At 45.9% G+C, this 20,021-nt stretch overlaps 1 protein-coding gene across 2 annotated transcripts in view; it reads right to left on the bottom strand.

Annotated features, from left to right (window-relative positions):
• B4GALNT2 (beta-1,4-N-acetyl-galactosaminyltransferase 2 (SID blood group)) overlaps positions 1–20,021 on the bottom strand; it is a 300,997-nt gene that overhangs the window by 43,840 nt on the left and 237,136 nt on the right. The window contains exon 10 of one of the 2 annotated variants that reach the window (XM_077252490.1): positions 3,033–3,161. The exons of the other annotated variant lie outside the window; for it this stretch is intronic. Coding sequence (XP_077108605.1) covers positions 3,151–3,161 — 11 coding nt within the window. The 3' untranslated portion in view covers positions 3,033–3,150. Of the gene's footprint in view, positions 1–3,032; positions 3,162–20,021 lie in introns of those variants that run through there. 2 annotated transcript variants of the gene reach the window in all.

Here is a 20,021-nt window from a genome sequence, read left to right as displayed (position 1 = left end):
TACGGCCGGCAGTCAGTGAGAGCAGGAAGCAGACGGCAAGGGACCTGACGGACATCAGAAGGCGAGTATGTACTGTTTGTTTTTTTTTACATTTACGCTGGTAACCAGGGTAAACATCGGGTTACTAAGCGCGGCCCTGCGCTTAGTAACCCGATGTTTACCCTGGTTACCAGTGAAGACATCGCTGGATCAGTGTCACACACACCGATTCAGCGATGTCAGCGGGGCCTCAACGACCGAAAAAAGGTCCAGGCCATTCCGACACGACCAGCGATCTCGCAGCAGGGGCCTGATCGCTGGTACGTGTCACACATAGCGAGATCGCTATGGAGGTCGCTGTTGCGTCACAAAACTTGTGACTCAGCAGCGATCTCGCTAGCGATCTCGCTATGTGAGACGGGGCCTTTAGTCTGATTCTGGGGCTCCCCGTTATGACTTGGAGTGGGAGCAGCGGTGGTGACTGCAGCCAATGAATCTCTAGAGAGTAGGGTTGAATGCATAGCTGAGGAGTGTTTTTCACCGACACTCCTCACACTTAATGACAGCTTTACAGTCCTTGGCCATGTGCTCCAGTGAAGCGCAGCATCTGAAACAAACCACAAGTTCAGTGAGGACTTTCTCGCACTCCTGTAGGGTTTTGAATCGAAACCCCCCGCACTTGTTCAGTGAGTGAGGTTTCTTATGAATGGGACATTCTTGATTGAAGGATTTGTCTCTACGTTTCTGTATGACTTCTTCATACTTTGATGATGATGTTGTAGTTGACGTTGCAGTGTTGAACTCTTGTAAGTTGAGGCTGGGGTCATTCGTCATTTGGGACTGCTTGTCGATGAACCTGCAGAAGTGAATAAATGGGGGAAGGTGACATCATGCACTCATACTTTGTGATTGACATTGCCCACTTCTCCTGCAGACTGTATGGTAGCTTCACCACAATTGGGTTCACTCCATGCGCAGTATCCTGGTAACACAGGCCAGACAGACGAGGGTCTCTTTTGGTGAGCTCCAGCTCCATGAGCAAATTACCTAGGTCTTGAAGCTTGTGGACTTCTTTAACGTTCTGAAGCCTCTTAAATAGGGCTTTCTCTATTGCTTCTGTGCTGCTAAAGGTGTATTCCAGTTACTCCTGCTTGTCCCACATAGACAGTTCTAAGGTTCTTGATTCAGTTTGTAGAGTTTGAGCCCAACCATTTGATCATGAGGTCAAGCTCCTGCTCTGCGGTTAGATTGAGATTGGCTGCCTTGAAGGTTTCTTTCAGGCCCTGTAGCTCTCTTCGTGATCATCGAATTTTGAGAGCCCGGTGTTGATTAGCACTCTGCTCACCATAAACCTGGCAAACTCCAACATATCGGATTTCTCATTGCTTGTCGCCATGACAACTTGTGATGTGTATGGGTTGCCTGGCATGAAAGGGTAAGATGTTCCCAGGTAAAATTATGTTGCTGCAAGTTTGAGCTGTGGCTGAGCCTCTGATTCTGATGACTGCTGTTTGAGCTGTGGAGGTGGGTTAGGAAAGACTTGACAGCCAGTTTTGTCAAATACAGTCTCTACAGCAGACACCTCCTGGTGACTTATTAACTTGCTCGGGTGCTGTGGGAGGCACCAGTGCTGCAGGTGGAGCTGGCTTGGAGGTCTCAGCATTGTTGGCTTGGGGGTGTTGCAACCTGGGGTTGACTCAGGTAACTGGTTCAGCACAAAGTCTCTGGTGATCAATCGGATCATCTATTACTTGTGGTGGCGAGCAAACTGGATCAGGACCTTGGCTCAATCCTTGCTCGAGTAGTTTCACTTCAGCTAGCGCAATTTCTTCTTCCATCTGTGAACGAAGAATCTTTATCCAAGCCTCCTCTTCTACTTTTTTTTTCTGTGAAGGAACATCTCATCTTGGATTGTTCTGCTTTTATGAGAGCCTCTAGAATTCTATCGCTCAGGGCTAAGCTTCTTGTGGATGATGCTCTGGATGACTAAGAGGAGTGTCTAGATGAGGTTGTTTTGTGAGATCTAGTTTCTTGCTGGTGACAGATACGGTATTCAGCTTTGTCTTTGACATCTTGCACCTTGGCGGCTCTTTCCCTGTACACCAATTCTGCCTTGCTCAGGTCCGAAAGGGCTTCTTCGATATTAGAGCCATTTAGAAAGGTAGTGTACCTTGCAAACAGCCTCTAGTATTTTTCTTGAGCTGTGTTCATTTGTTCAACGGCGGCATATAAGCTTGCAGCGTCTCGTGAAGAGGATTGAAGTCTTGACATGTGGCAGGAAACCCTTTCCCATAGCTCTTCCAGGTTATCACATAGCTCATCCTTCATATTACGATTGTTTTTAATAGCCTTCATTGTTGGTTTGACAGAGTGTCTTTGTCGAACGACTTGGTCTGCTGGGAGCATGGGTTCTGCTTCCTGGACTTCATCTGGTTGTATTTGCTCTGTTTCAGCAGTGAGGAACTGTGCAAGGTCTTTTTCAGCCATTTTGATTTAAGGTGCGCTGTTTCTTTAAGAAACTGAACTTTTGAATTGGGGCTGGAAATAGCAGTGCAGCTTCCTTAAGACTCCCTGATAAGATTCCCAAGGTGTTTTTAGAGAATTGTGAGGTTTTGCAGTCCGACAATCTTCAGCGATGTGGTATAATATACTGCAAGTCTATAGAAGGAGTATGGATGGCGGGAAACCTCAAACGCATAGACTATTCTTTTACAATGTAAACAGGTGATTCAGGCCTGGCAGACAAGAGGGCCTCCCCTTAGACTTATCCAGGTGAGCGCTGTTCCTATAGGCAGATTCCAGATTGAGGTACTGGGGTCTTAGGGATTCTGAAGCCGGGTATTGGGCTTTAGGCAGTCTTTTTACTGTTCTGTCCCCACTTAAGGCGATTGAAGGTATGTAGTATGGCGATGGTGTGAAAAGTCTTACCTTCTGGTCATTGTAGCGGGGCAGACAGGACCAGGTGTCGCTCCTGGGTGGATGGATTCTAACGTCAGCGCAGAGAGATGAATCAGCGGTGGTTTATTTGAACCATAACCCAAAGACATGAGGTTGTACAATGCAGATGGTACAAGTAACAGTTACTGTGGTTGTATTGTGGGTGTTCACCCCTGGAGCCACTTCTGAGGTCAAAAGTCTTTGCTTTCTGCAGCCCAAAAAGATGTGTACTTCTCACACTGTGACTGGAAGAAGAAAAAGAAAATGAATGCCAGGAAGTGAGCTCATGCACAAGGCTGCAGGACACTCCCACGTGCTAAAAAAATGTAAAAGGAGGAGCGAGGGAGTGACAAAAAAAGTCTGGTCAGTAGGTGGCAGCAGCAGACAAGCATGATAAACAAGCTAATAATACAACAGTAAATTGAAAGATATGAAAGGGATATGAAGGGAACAGCAGAGGTATGACCCTGCCAACTACAAAGGCATATGTGTCAGCAGCAACCTGGGAAAACTGTTCCACAGCATCCTGAACAAAAAGATCCTCAGTTTTCTCACCTAACACAAAATCCTTAGCAAATGCCAAACAGGGTTCAAGCCAAACCACAGCACTACTGACCACATCCACTCCCTGCACAGCCTCGTACAGAGCCATGTCTACAACACAAAACACAGGAAGATATACAGTTAAGTCCATATATATTGGGACAGAGACAACATTTTTGTAATTTTGGTTATAGATATTACCACAATGAATTTTAATCAAAACAATTCAGATGCAGTTGAAGTTCAGAATTTCAGCTTTCATTTGAGGGTATCCACATTAAAATTGGATGAAGGGTTTAGGAGTTTCAGCTCCTTAACATGTGCCACCCTGTTTTTAAAGTGACCAAAAGTAATTGGACAATTGACTCCAAGGCTATTTCATGGACAGGTGTGGGTAATCCCTTCGTTATGTCATTCTCAATTAAGTAGATAAAAGGCCTGGAGTTGATTTGAGGTGTGGTGCTTGCATTTGGAAGGTTTTGCTGTGAAGTAAACATGCGGTCAAAGGAGCTCTCCATGCAGGTGAAACAAGCCATCCTTAAGCTGCGAAAACAGAAAAAACCCATCCGAGAAATTGCTACAATATTAGGAGTGGCAAAATCTACAGTTTGGTACATCCTGAGAAAGAAAGAAAGCACTGGAGAACTCACCAATGCAAAAAGACGTGGGCGCCCACGGAAGACAACAGTGGTGGATGATCACAGAATAATCTCCATGGTGAAGAGAAACCTCTTCACAACGGCCAACCAAGTGGACAACACTCTCCAGGAGGTAGGTGTATCAATATCCAAATCTGCCATAAAGAGAAGACTGCATGAAAGTAAATACAGAGGGTTCACTGCACAGTGCAAGCCACTCATAAGCATCACGAATAAAAAGGCTAGACTAGACTTTGCTAAAAAAACATCTAAAAAAGCCAGCACAGTTCTGGAAGAACATTCTTTGGACAGATGAAACCAAGATCAACCTCTACCAGAATGATGGAAAGAGAAAAGTATGGTGAAGGCATGGTACAGCTCATGATCCAAAGCATACCACATCATCTGTAAAACACGGCGGAGGCAGTGTGATGGCTTGGGCATGCATGGCTGCCAGTGGCACTGGGTCACTAGTGTTTATTGATGATGTGACACAAGACAGAAGCAGCTGAATGAATTCTGAGGTATTTAGAGCCATACTGTGTGCTCAGATCCAGACAAATGCAGCCAAACTGATTGGTCGTCATTTCATACTACAGATGGACAATGACCCAAAACATCAAGCCAAAGCAACCCAGGAGTTTATTAAAGCAAAGAAGTGGAATATTCTTGAATGGCCAAGTCAGTCACCTGATCTCAACCCAATTGAGCATGCATTTCACTTGTTAAAGACTAAACTTCAGACAGAAAGGCCCACAAACAAACAGCAACTGAAAACCACCGAAGTGAAGGCCTGGCAGAGCATCAAAAAGGAGGAAACACAGCATCTGGTGATGTCCTTGAGTTCAAGACTTCATTTTTAGTACTTGGTTGAAAACCCTTTGTTGGCAATGACTGCCTGAACATTTTATTTAAAATTATTTAATCTGTCCAATTACTTTTGGTCCCTTTAAAAACAGGGTGGCACAAGTTAAGGAGCTGAAACTCCTAAACCCTTCATCCAATTGTAATGTGGATACCCTCAAATGAAAGCTGAAAGTCTGAACTTCAACTGCATCTGAATTGTTTTGTTTAAAATTCATTGTGGTAATGTCTATAACCAAAATTAGAAAACTGCTGTCTCTGTCCAAATATATATGCACTTAACTGTATGTATGTTTTCTGGACTTTAGAAAGGTCTTTGACTTAAGGTACCTTCACACTAAGCGACTTTGCAGCGAGAACGACGACGATCCGTGACGTTGCAGCGTCCTGGATAGCGATCTCGTTGTGTTTGACACGCAGCAGCGATCTGGATCCCGCTGTGATATCGTTGGTCGGAGCTAGAAGGCCAGCACCTTATTTCGTCGCTGATCACCCGCTGTCCATTTTTGGATCGGCGTGTGTGACGCCGATCCAACGATGTGTTCACTTGTAACCAGGGTAAACATCGGGTTACTAAGCGCAGGGCCGCGCTTAGTAACTCGATATTTACCCTGGTTACCATTGTAAAAGTAAAAAAAAAAAAAAAAAACACTACATACTCACCTTCTGATGTCTGTCACGTCCCCCGGTGTCCACAGGGTTACGCGCTGCTGCTGAGAGCTTCCTGCACTGACTGTGTCAAAGCAGAGCACAGCAGTGACGTCACCGCTGTGCTCTGCTTTCCGGCCGCGCTGACACATTCAGTGCAGGAAGCTCTGAGCAGCAGCGCATAACCCTGTGGACGCCGGGGGACATGACAGACATCAGAAGGTGAGTATGTACTGTTTTTTTTTTTTTTACTTTTACAATGGTAACCAGGGTAAATATCGGGTTACTAAGCGCGGCCCTGCACTTAGTAACCCGATGTTTACCCTGGTTACCCGGGTGCTGCAGGGGGACTTCGGCATCGTTGAAGACAGTTTCAACGATGCCAAAGTCGTTCCCCTGATCATTGGTCGCTGAAGAGAGCTGTCTGTGTGACAGCTCCCCAGCGACCTAAACAGCGACGCTGCAGCGATCGGCTCGTTGTCTATATCGCTGCAGCGTCGCTGAGTGTGACGGTACCTTTAGTGTGGCACTGGGGCCTGTTCCTGAAACTTCTGGAATAGGAGGAAACAATCTATGAAGTCATCAAAAGCTCATACACCAAGAACTGCTGCAGCGCGAGTGTGAACAGTAGAATGGCTGATTTCCAGCAGAGCCGTGGAGTCAGACAGGGCAGCAGCCTAAGTCCAATGCTCTTCAACATTTACATCATTGAGCTGGCCACCTCTTTGGAATCTTTCACAGAACCAGGTCTTACACTGCATGATACCCAGGTGAAATTCCTGCTTTATGGAGATGACCTACTGCTGCTTTCACTAACTGACAAAGACCTCCAAGACAACCTGAAAATCTCGAAGAAATTCAGCTCCACATGGGCACTACCGATCAACCCAAACAAAACCAACATCATGTTGTTCCAGAGGAGAAAGACAGGATCAGACAAGCACCGATCATTTGTGCTAAACAACTGCGCTCTTTCACACACGAATGGACAAATACACCTACCTGGGCTTGGAAATTCACTAGTCAGGGAGCTTCAAACAAGCCATATAGACCCTGAAGGACAAGGTCTGCAAAGACTTCCATGCCATGCAAAGGAAACTCTACCACCTGAAGCCACCAGTGAGAGTCCGGCTTAAAATCTTCTATGCTATAATTGCCCCAATGCTCTTCTATGGCAGCAAAGTCTGGGGCCCCAACACATACCAAGACTGATCAAGGTGGGTTGTCAGATCAACAGAAATATTACACTTGGAATTCTGTGAGCACCTTCTCCAGGTACATCGGAGTATAACAAGGTGGCACAGGGTGGTAGTCATGGGTGAGTTCACTAAGCTACAGTCAGTGACCACCCCGGCACCTTGTACATGAAAAGATAAAGTCCCTTGTACTGCATGTGCAGCATGCACCACAGCACACTCACAGGCTCTGTCAGATTCCCCTCAGCTGCTGTCATGCCGGCTCCGCATTCATGAGCTCCGCAAATCACTTCAGAGACGAGTTCTTTTTCCAACAGCTTAACTTTACTAGACAGCAGCATATTCATCTCACAGACAGCACAGTTCAAACACAGAGACATCTGCATTCTTCACATCAGTAGCACAATTAACACAGGGCAATGTTTCCTGTACTTTCCCTTCTTTTCCCATAAGGGCAGACTCTAGTATCTCTGTCATTTCTCTCTCTTTACTCTTGGCATTCACGGCCGTACCTCTAGCCAGACTCTGTCCTGTCTGCGCTTTCCTTTCCTCCGGGCAGCATCTTTGGACAGTTTGTGTCCCATCTGTACCTTCAGCATCACCAGCTCCCTGTCAGCCCCTTGTCTGATTCCAATAGGGAAAGGTTCCAGGAATGCCATCTCAGCTGCTCCCGCTCCGGTCTTAGACCCCAGATCCTTTTTGGGGATGGTCATGTTGAGCCGGTGCCCGACTGCACTATTCTCTTCAGCTGGGAGGCTCCTTACTGCCTTCTGCAGACTTATCCCCCACAGCCTGTAACTGTCTCACTGTATGCGTTCTGCCCCTTAGGCAGACTGCTCGGGTGTCTGACAGAAACAGGAAGTGTCTGTCCTATATCTCCCTGCTCTGTGCTGCTCTGCTCTGTGCCCTTCCCATCTACTTAACTCCATGCTACCTGTGCCTAAACTAATACTCTTATCTATCCTATTTTCTATCTCTAATGTGCCCCCTATATTCTAATCCCCTATGGTCCTATACTGTACCTAAGCTTACACACAGTATATAACAAATGCATCACATTACAATACATGACACACATTAATGAACATTAGGGAACAATGAATATAACATTAGCATTAGTGAACATGAATAACTCAGGGTGCCGCACGTGACATATGTGCTCAGTGTTCAGGAGAAAGGAAGCACACGACTGTCCCTGCCACCTCCTTACAGGAGCACATGCAACAAACTTGCTGTCGGGCTGAGGTGGGCAGATTCCCTCTACACCTAGCAGTTCTGAACAGAGTGCTTTCATTCCAGGCTCACCTACATAGTAGCAATCCAAGCTCCCATCACCATAAAGCCCTGCTACATATAGGTGGCCAACACAAACCAGAACCCCCAGAACAGCTCACCAAAACCTAACCAGACCAAAACACCAATCACAGCTGCCTGACAAAAGCCAGTATCAGGAAAATGGTAGACAAGGGCGAGAAGAGATATGTCCATGACTGGAGAAACAATATCACCATTTCACAGAAACTGACAATGTACCAGAGTGTATGGAGAGACTACATACTGGCTCCATAGCTGGAGAAACTCAGAGAAACCAGGGACCGCCAGATCCTGAGCCGGTATAGACAATCTGTCTGGCCATTAAGTCCGGTCAGCACAGACAGAACTATAAGCCCAAGGAGGACAGACTGTGCCCACACGGTGACCTGGAAGCCCTGGAGAATGAGATCCACTTCCAGCTACGGTGCAACAAATACTCAGCAGTGAGAGGCACTAACTTCAGGAGACTCTTCTATCTCTTCTCGGATTTCAGCTCCATGAAAGAGGAAGAGTAAACATTTATACTGATGGGGGACAATGAGAGCATGGTGGAGTTAGCAGCGCAGTATGAAAGAGCATGCCATAGACTACAAGAGAACTATCATATGCCATGGACTTCCATAGCCTCCACCCTGGATGTGCCCCCATAGATTGTTCATATAGTCCCCTCCTATCATCCCCACAGACAGATATAGGATGGATGGATGGATGGATGGATAGATAGATATTTTATAAGCCCATATATGTTTGGTGCACAGCTTAAGGAACAGAGCAATGGGACCTGGGGAGTTTATCCTAAGTGTAACAGATGCTGCAGAAGATGGCTGGATGCTTTCCCAGAGTTGAGGAGTAGTGATGGATAGTTTGCGAATGAACCAAGACAAAGAGCTGACTCCCTGCTGTGAACATTGGGAGCCGGCCTGGCAATCCAGTGAGAGCCACTGAATTCTCTGAATGGTTCTCACAGAGCGTAAAAGTCCGGTGTTCGGTGAACGCAACTCCACATACTCGAACCACACTTCGCCCACTCATCAATTTAATTGGCTGACTGCAAATGGGCGCCCCCTGTTCTTGGACTAAATAGAGACCAATATCATAGTGCGGGCAGCTAGAAATAGCCTGGAGCAGGCCACGCTCTCTGCTATTATCATGAAAGTAGTTATTCCTTACAGAGGGATGCTGCACACTGTGTGATGCAATGTTCCAGACTGAAGGGGTGAGGGGGCCGTGAGGACCAAATCTTGTCACATGAAATTACAAGGGTTGTAAAAACAATTAAAGGGAACCTGTCACCCCCAAAATCGAAGGTGAGCTAAGCCCACCGGCATCAGGGGCTTATCTACAGCACTCTGTAATGCTGTAGATAAGCCCCCGATGTATCCTGAAAGATGAGAAAAAGAGGTTAGATTATACTCACCCATGGGCGGTCCCGCTAAGGTTCTGGTCCGATGGGCGTCGCGATCTGGTTCGGAGCCTCCCATCTTCTCATGATGACGTCCTCTTCTTGTCTTCACGCTGCGCCTCTAGCGCAGGCGTCAGAGGCGTAGCTAGGGTTTTGGTCCAGGGGGGCGAAGCTTCTGAGTGGGCCCCTAACCAGGTAACCTTCATTACAATTCAGTGATGCGCCCTAATAATGGAGGAGAACTTCAGCAGATGACCGCACTGTTACTGAAGATAATCTCTATATAAAGACCAACATTGATATTACCGCCATATGGTCAGTGGTAAATACCAGTCTTACAGAACATATAACAGATCACTGCACAGTTACAGATAATGACTTACCTCTGACGTTCTTTCTGATAGAATTGTTCATTTTTCCCGTCTTTTCCATCTGGCCCAGACCGACATGACAACTTCTTCCAGCTACAACTCATCTGCAGAGATTACAACAAAGACACGTTTCACTTCTCACATTCCAGCACCATCACCATCTATTCCCAACCTGCACAACCTCCTCATCCTGCTGATACCCCAATACTGAGCCGCTACTGCCGTATGTGTCCTTATTACTGCCCCTGATACCCCAATACTGAGCCGCCGCTGCCGTATGTGTCCCTATTACAGCACTGATACCCCAATACTGAGCCGCTGCTGCCGTATGTGTCCCTATTACTGCCCCTGATACCCCAATACTGAGCCGCTGCTGCCGTATGTGTCCCTATTACTGCACTGATACCCCAATACTGAGCCGCTGCTGCCGTATGTGTCCCTATTACTGCACTGATACCCCAATACTGAGCCGCTGTTGCCGTATGTGTCCCTATTACTGCCCCTGATACCCCAACACTGAGCCGCTGCTGCCGTATGTGTCCCTATTACTGCACTGATACCCCAATACTGAGCCGCTGCTGCCGTATGTGTCCCTATTACTGCACTGATACCCCAATACTGAGCCGCTGCTGCCGTATGTGTCCCTATTACTGCACCTGATACCCCAATACTGAGCCACTGCTGCCGTATGTGTCCCTATTACTGCACCTGATACCCGAATACTGAGCCGCTGCTGCTGTACGTGTCCCTATTACTGACCCTGATACCCCAATACTGAGCCGCTGCTGCCATATGTGTCCCTATTACTGCACCTGCTGTGTGGTTCTCTGTGCCCTCAATTCTAAAGCACCCCTCTATAATATAGTAATGCCAGGTGCAAGTGCCCTAGAAAACAGTGCCCACATTTTGTCCCCTAGAAAGTAATAATGCCCTCTGTGTGTGACCCTTTGATAGTCACAGTAACCTGAGTTCCCCTGTAAGAATAAGTGCCCACTTTACATTTAATAAAGTCCCGAGTCTCCCCCACTGTACAGCTCCCCTATACACAGTATGATGCCCCCTCACTGTATATACTGACCCGTTAATATCCCCCAAACTGGCTCCAACACTGTATGATGGCCCCGTCGCTGTAATCTCCACACTGAATGATGGCCCTCTAGATAGCCTCCATATAGCATAATACACCAGATAGTCCTCAATATGGTATAATACATTCCCCATAGGCCTCCATATAGTATCATGCACTCCCCATAGGCAGACCCTATAGTATAATGCCCTTCACATAGGAAGACTTTATAGTATAATGCAGCTCCCATAGGCAGCCTCTATAAGGAAGGCTGTAAATGTGTCCCCAATCCCCTCCGCAAGGCATAAAAATGACCTCTCATTATACTCACCAATGGCTCTCACCAAGGCATAGCTGCTCTTGACTTAAGATCGCCATCCTCCATTACTGCTTCATCTGGATGACACATTCTACGTCATCCACACAGTGTCACCCATTACGCTCCTGTGCAGGCGCACTTCTCTCTAGGCTGCTGAAAGCAGAGGCAAGTACTGTAGTGCATGTGCACTGGGAAAGGCCAAAGGGCGCTGATTACCTGGAAATAAAGCTGGCGCATGCGCACTACAATACTGTGCTCTAACTTCAGCAGGGCAAAGAGAAGTGCACCTGCACAGGAGTGCGATAGAGGACACTGAATGCATGATGTAGGACGCATCTTCCACACGAAGAGGGACAGCGATCACAGGAAGAGGGTCGGCGCCGGATCAAGACTGTGACGCCCGGACCACGCCATCCGTGATTATAATAAAAGCTCTTTTTTGTGCCTTGCATAGAGGATTGGGGACATAGAGAGCATTCTAGAACACTATGTGAGGGCGCACAGATGCTGGCCGGACCTTATATGGTGACAGGCTCCCACATGTAAAAACCGTCCTGCAAGATTCCAGCCGCTCGCAAACTTAAGAAAATAATCATTCTCCTTCTCATAAGCTAATCAGCAGTAAATAAATTATGTGCAAGACACTTATCGATCACATGTCAGTGTTCTGTGTCTGTCCAGATTGCAGGATAAACAAGACATACAAGGTTAAAGGGAACCTGTCACCCCGTTTTTTAAAGATGAGATAAAAATAGCGTTAAATAGGGGCAGAGCTGGGCTTTACATTAGTGTCTTTTTTGTGCCTTTATTCCCCAGCTATGCTGCCGAAATACCTTTGTAAAGTCGCCATTTTGGGCTGTCACTCACGCTGGTCTGGTCAAATGGGTGTGGTGTCAGCGCTGTTTCTTCCCCCAGATCTTGCTTATCTGCCCGTTGGTGGCGTAGTGGTGTGCGCATGTCCAGCTGCCACATCCACTGCACAGGTGAAGGAAAAGAGCGCGATCTGCGCTATTCCCCTGGTGATCGGTGGGGGCGGCCATCTTCCTGAGGCCGCGCGTGCGCAGATGGAGTGCTCGGCTTCCCGGGGCTTCAGGAAAATGGCCGCCGCGATCTCCATCTGCGCACGCGCGGCATCCCGCGGCCATTTTCCTGAAGCCCCGTGCAGCAGAGCACTCCATCTGCGCACGTGCGGCCTCAGGAAGATGGCTGCCCCCACCGATCACCAGGGGAACAGCGCAGATCGCGCTCCTTTCCTTCACCTGTGCAGTGGATGCGGCAGCTGGACATGCGCACACCACTACGCCACCAACGGACAGATAAGCAAGATCTGGGGGAAGAAACAGCGATGTCACCACGCCCATAGGACCAGACCAGCGTGAGTGACAGCCCAAAATGGCGACTTTACAAAGGTATTTCGGCAGCATAGCTGGGGAATAAAGGCACAAAAAAGACACTAATGTAAAGCCCAGCTCTGCCCCTATTTAACGCTATTTTTATCTCATCTTTAAAAAACGGGGTGACAGGTTCCCTTTAAGAACCTTCATTGCTTTATATACTGTGCCTGTATGTATGTATTCATGGCAACAGATCAGACATATCAAATAGCAAATGACATGTGCCAAGATACTCATCATGCTGTGTGGAGAGTGTCCTCTGGTCCTGGGGGCTGCTCCTCAGGCTCCTCCAAGTCAGATGCTGCAGACATCATGTGTAGGCAGTGAGCTCAGCTCGCAGTCAGAGGCAGAGTCCCCCTATGTCCCCGGCTGCTGCTGGAGCTGGAGCTGATCACTTCTCTGCAGCACAGCAGCTTTGAGCAGAGCGCGCTCAGCCGGGATTGGGTGACTGGCCTCCCTTCCCCCTCTCCTCCACAGACTGCAGAAGAGCGATCACATGACTCACTCCCTGCACTCTGATTGGAGGCCTTCTCTTCTCTCTGCTGGCTCCCTGTGAGTGTTTGTACCGTGCATGTTACTTTAGCTACATACACAGTACAAACGCAGGGGAAATAAAAGATAATCATTGCCCGGAGGCAGGGGCCCCTAACGCCGGCCCTGACAGTAGCGTAGCTCCGGGTGGGCCCCCTCAGAGCACAGGGCCCGGGGCGACCGCCCCCTCTGCCCCCCTGGTAGCTACGCTACTGGCAGGCGTACTTTGCCTGCCCTTTTGAGGGAAGAGAAAAGTACTGCAGTGCGCAGGCGCCGTGCCTCTCTGACCTTTCCCGGGACCTGCGCACTGCAGTACTTTGCTCTGCCCTCAACAGGGCAGGCAAAGTACGCCTGCACCGGAGCCGCAGCATGAAGACAAGAAGAGGACATCATCGTAAGAAGATGGGAGGCCCCAGACCGGACCGCGACGCCCATCGGACCAGAACCTCTTTTTCTCATCTTACAGGATACATCGGGGGCTTATCTACAGCATTACAGAATGCTGTAGATAAGCCCCTGATGCCGGTGGGCTTAGCTCACCTTCGATTTTGGGGGTGACAGGTTCCCTTTAAAGTGCACTGGGCATCTCATCTTTATAGCATAGGAGTGCCGAAACAGTAATAAAAAATGTGCTTATCTAACCGGAGTACACCATTAAAAACAAACAATACTACTCATCTTCCCCTGTACAGCCGGCTTGGTAGACTGTAGCTGACTTCGACGTTCCCGTCATGGTGCATGGCATCATCTGCGAGCCTCTGATTGGCCGGCAGCATGTGTTGCAGCACAGTGAGTCAGTTCCTGGAGGAAGGCTTTGATGTTTTGATGCTTAAAGCATTTATACTTACCAACTGAGTCAATTGAGGGATGGCTGTCAGGCTATATGAAGGCTTATTCGCAGTTGTTTTAACGGCCTGTTCAGCCAGACAGATCAGTATTGTATGGGCATAGAACGATTAATTATTAATACGATTGTTCTGCACAGATAAAAACTCATAGTTATTGGCAGCACACCTCTTGTTTACACAGGACAATGTGCTGCTAATAATTATTTCAATGCATTAACAATCCAATCACCCACTTTTGAGCATTTTGCTCATTTGTCTGTGTAATTGCTGACATGTTTACCCCAACCGATATTGGCTCATCTAAGTGAACCTTTAGGGAAGAGACCTATGTTTGTGGACTCACTTTATTCGAGAGATCACAGTACCTGGGCTGTGCTTCTGGAAATGAAGAATCCTCAATGGAATGAAATAAGGTTTTTATTAACCAATGTGTTTTGATACTGGACTGGCGCCTTTTTTAAAGGGAACCTGTCACCCCTAAAATCGATGGTGAGGTAAGCTCACCGTCATCAGGGGCTTATCTACAGCATTCTGTAATGCTGTAGATAAGCCGCCGATGTTACCTGAAAGAGGAGAAAAAGACATTAGATTATACTCGCCCAGGGGCGGTCCCACTCCGATGGGCGTCTCAGGTCCAGAACAGCGCCTCCCATCTTCATTCCATGACGTCATCTTCTGGTCTTCTCGCTGCGGCTCCGGCGCAGGCGTACTTTGTCTGCCCTGTTGAGGGCAGAGCAAAGTACTGCAGTGCGCAGGTGCCGGAAAGGTCAGAGAGGCCCGGCGCCTGCGACCGCAGCGGGACCGCCCCTGGGTGACTATAATCTAACCTCTTTTTCTCCTCTTTCAGGTAACATCAGGGGCTTATCTACAGCGTTACAGAATGCTGTAGATAAGCCCCTGATGACAGTGAGCTTACCTCACCACCGATTTTGGGGGTGACAGGTTCCCTTTAAGATAATTTTTTTTACCTTTAAAAAGGTGACAATCTGGTGCCAAAATGCATTGGATGATAAAAGCCTTATTCCATGCTATCAAGGATTCTTCATTTCCGCAAGCACATTCTAGGTACCGTTTACAATAACCGCTAAAGTGAATTGCTAGCTAGAAGATGTTTTCTTCCAGCCACTGGGCTGCAGCTGCAAATTCTATAGCTCTTTTAGGTGTGGTGTCCATAAACAACCACCCCAGGTGTCCACTACCATCACTCTCACCCTCTCTCATTTCTCTTGTGTTATTGTCGTATTGTGCATTTCTGTCATAACCAAACCTCAGCATGTTTGTAGACTCGTATGAGCCCATCTTCTCACTGAAGGCAGATGGTGAGATTCTGGCTAAAATACTAGCCACTGAATTAAAAAGTGTGATGGAAGATTGGATACTAAGGCTGGATTTATGATTGGAGGATCCACATCAAACAACCAAGGGAGAATATTTTTGCACATTCAGTCGGTGCCCTAACTAAGATTGTAAATAAAACTAAGATTCTTTAAGTTGTATAGATTTATAAGGCATTTAGAACATTATCCTAATTCTGCAAAGAAACTATCCAGAGAGGTAAACAGCCAAAATAAATTTGGACCAGTAAAAAAGAACATGATATTTAGCAGTTGCCGCCATTCCGAATACGAAGGTCTGTTTCCTAGCTATATAAATTAAAAACATAGTTGAGTTTGATAAAAGGGTCAGCAGGATTGTGCACAGTAACCTACAGACAGTGCCAGGTCGGCACCATTATACTGATTAAAATTGTACATTGGTTGATTAAATCTGTCTTGTGATTGTTGTTTAATCTTTATTTTCAGTTTTGAGGTAATAGTGTGCTCGTGCTCCAGGGCGGCCTGTGGAGGGATATTGATGTGGTTCTCTGCTTAGCTATTCATACTGATGGCTTCTGACAGGTCACTGATCCCTCACTGACCTGACCCTATTTTACATAATGATTATAATTATATACGAGTGATTGTGTGCCCTTCGGGCGTGTGGTGATTACGACACACGCAACCCAGACTGGTGTATGTGCAGACTAACAGCAAACAAAAATACCTGGTGTACCTCTCCTGCCACTCCTACCTTGTGTATGAAAAATCTATGTAGTTAATACTGTTCAGGTAGAGCTATCCGATCGCGCTATCCATGAAGAAAGTGAACAGGTAGAGCTATCCCATAGCCCTATTTGTAAAGGAAATGAACGGGTAGAGCTATCCAATAGCGCTATTCTCCAATGTTCCTGAGCATAAGCTATTTCACATGGTTGAGCGCACTTGGAATCTGCCCCCAAGGCCCTGCCCATGCCCAATGTTTGGTTTGTAGACCACGGATAGGTGTTAGTCCTGCTTTTGTGTCCCAAATTTTTTGGCTTTTACAATTGTTAAAAAGCTTAATAAAAGACTTCTTTGCATACACAGTTGACAGTAAACCATTTGTCAACTTTAGGAATAAGTTTACCTTGCTTCTGTGTCTCTAATATTTTGACCCTTATTTGTTGGCTTTTCCTTCGCCTGGAGAAAGCCACATATAACTTCCCTTGTGAAAACACTGGGAGAGGCAAATAAATTCCTACAATATCCAAGGATTGTCCCTGAGATTTATTGATGGTCATTGCAAAAGCCAACATGACAGGAAACTGACGCCATCGCATTTGGACTGGCAAGTTTTTATCTTTGGAAATTAGGTCAATTCTTGGAATAAGAACTGTCTGACCCTTTGCTTTTCCAATTAAAGCAACGGCATGAATAACGTTTGCTTTTAAGCTTTTCACATAAAGCCTTATGCCATTACAAAGGCCATGCTTTCTGTTAAGATTATGCAGGAGCATAATTACAGCTCCTGGTTTCAGCTTTAGTTCATGAGGAGGCATTCCAGTGGGATTCAAAGACTTAAACTCTACAGGGTAATCTGTGAGAATCACACCCTCCTCTTCCACAATTGTGTCGACAGAGCAATATGTTGAGTGTTCACCTTGAACTTGACTAAGAATTTTGTCATTCAAGGCGTGAAGGTCATCATTCAATGGCGTAAGAATTGCTTTATTGGCAATTGCTTCTACCGTTGCATCGGTAATCTCAATTGAGTCGCCAAAAATAGCTGTAATTAAATCACTCTCTTCAATATAAGAATTTGGGATTTCAATTGTGTCTTCTGGTAGACCACATTTGACAACTCTCCATTGTCAAGTTTCAGTAACCATGAGTTGTACTCAACTTCGTCCTGAGACGTTCTCATATTCTGTTGTAACTGGAACCGTGAAAACTGATTCCAGGATTTTGAGCATTTAATGGTGGACTGTACAATTTGGGCACTTTTTCCACCTTCCACTATTTGTAGGGTTTGACAAAAGTCACCACCATTTATGAAAACTTTTCCACCAAATGGTCTTTTTTTTTCCACATATGTCTTGGAACAAATTATCCACAGCGTTCATATTAAAACAGGGAGTCATTGTTACTTCGTCCCAAATACTGATAGATGACTCCCTAAGTTCCTTTGCTTGAAGTGAGGTTCGCTTAATTTTTGACACTGTCGTCACATTTGTTGTAATTCCAAGGACAAACTTGGAACGATAGGTGCCACTGTTTTGTAGTAATGTAGCAGCCAATCCAGTGGAGGCTACTGAGCAAATAGACTTATTTTCTGCTATTAGTGTTTTGTGTAAGCAGTTGTACAAAAATGTCTTCCCACTGCCTCCTGGGCCATCCAGAAAAAAAAACAGTGTGAGCTAGTGTCGTCTGGCTGTCATGCAGCATTGACTGCTTGCATAATTGCATCGAAAGCTGATTTCTGAGCTTCATTAAGCATAGCTTTCAATTGCTCAGCTTCCTGCTCTATTACAGCATAATTCAGTTGGTCAGTATTTCATCTGGAACATTTACTGGAGTTGGCAATCCGTAGTCAGCACAGGAATTTTTTAATGCTTAAGAGCACTTCATTAATATCACGAAGAGCCAGTTGCTCAGCAATATCTGCAGTATACCGCCTGGTGTAATCCTCCATAAATTCGGTTTTATATTTTTGCCATAATGCCAATGGTTTAGCTGGTTCCCCATATACACAAATTATAGCAAATAATTTACGAAGTTGGTAGGGCATTTCGAAAGCGATTGCATCCGTTATAACATGTTCCCATTGGGAATCGTCTTCCAAAAGATGAAGATCAATGCATGCATTTTTATATGTGTCATGTACGACTCCATTGACAGTCCATAAGTCAGCATAAGACTTTGCTCCTCTTCCGTGAAGTAAAAGGAGTCTTGGGTAATATAGCTCACCATCTGTTAGAGACTGTATACATTCGGGCAATTGTTTTCCCAAATTGAGCCCATCGTTTTTTCCATCCTTCTAGTACAGCTTTTCTATCCCAGACATAGTGTTCAGGGATTTCACTGTACAAGTACTGACGGGCGGAAGCGTCAACTCTGTTTAGCTCAAAATAAGTAGAGTAGAGGCTTTTGAGTCTGAAATAACCATATCCACATTACCATCTTCGAAAAACACTTGCTGCATGTTTTCAAGGTGAACAGCAAGCCTTTTAATGGTATGTGAAGCATCATGCATTTTATTTTTTCTGATTCTCCACTTGCCCTCAGGGGCGCTTATATACCGAGAATCTAGGTACATGACTGGTTCATTCCAGTTTAATGTATCAAACTTGATATTGGCACAGTCATGTCCTTTGTATACATATTTGAAAAGATATTTCACGCTTTTTATTTAAGCACATATCTCAACATTGATATGGCAATTGTACTTGAGCAATAAATAGGGGTTGTATGGAACTACCCATCTATTGTCGATTTCTCGCGTTCCTCGTCTGGGTGGCTCCTGCATTTTGGACACGTATTCTATCTTGTTCTCTTTTTTGTGAAATATGTATATCACTTTGTGCATTGCGTGTTGCTCGTTGTCGTGCAGCATTAGATGCTCTACGTGATTCAGTAAATTCATTCGTTTCTCTTGCTCTGACCACCCTCTGTTGGGCTGCATCAGCAGTTCTTCGACAATTTTGTTCATCTTCTGTTTCATTAAGACGCAGGTTACCCATCCTTATGTGATTCGCTTCTCTACGTGCAGCAGCGCGCTCAATTTGATCCATCTTTGCAATGTTGCCTCATTGCTAACATTCAAAAAAGGCTTATGCCTTAACTCGCCACCAGGGAGAGCTCCTCTGCTTAGGTATCCATGGTTACACCCAACTGTGGATAACTCATTGTGCACAGACACACGGACACGTCCAAATTAGGTATATTGATATTTTAAAAAATTATCACCTTCTGCAGGCAGGTAGCGGTGCCTGCGCTGCAGCTTGATTGCGTCTATAATGTGTATTTAATTATTTTTTAAAAAATGGCATGCATAAATTTAAAAAAAAAAAAGAAACAGTCTGAAAATGGCACTGGACGCGCCTGAGCAGTAGCAGCTATTGGCAATCTGATATATGCTACTGCGCAGGCGGCGCCATCTTGAAGTAGGCAATTTTTTCTCTGGTGAGATGGTGTAGCCGGCCCTGCGCAGCAGCAGCTATTGAACCACAGTCGGCGCCATTTTGAGACAGAATTTTGTTTATTTTTTTTAATTTATGCATATCATAAAAAAAATAATTAAATACACATAAAAACGATCAAGCTGCAGCACAGGTTCCGCTGCCTGCCTGCAGAAGGTGATTTTGATTATATATATATATATATATATATATATATATATATATATATATATATATAATAATCATTATGTAGGGGGCAGATCACTGAGGGATTAGTGACCTGTCAGAAGCCATACTGATGAATATCTAAGCATAGCACCACATGAAGACCCCCACAGGCCGCCCTGAAGCATGAGCATAGCATTAACTCAAAACTGAAAATAAAGATTAAACAACAACCACAAGACGGATTTCATCACCCAAGGTATCACTTTAATCAGTATAACAGCGCCGACCTAACACTGTCTGTAGGTCACTGTGCACAATCCTGCTGAC

This window comes from Ranitomeya variabilis, chromosome 4 (genome assembly GCF_051348905.1).
Source record: "Ranitomeya variabilis isolate aRanVar5 chromosome 4, aRanVar5.hap1, whole genome shotgun sequence".
In the NCBI taxonomy this organism is placed as follows: Eukaryota; Metazoa; Chordata; class Amphibia; order Anura; family Dendrobatidae; genus Ranitomeya; species Ranitomeya variabilis.
Note: the sequence above shows the minus strand (reverse complement) of the source record. Positions and strands in the feature narration are given on the sequence as shown.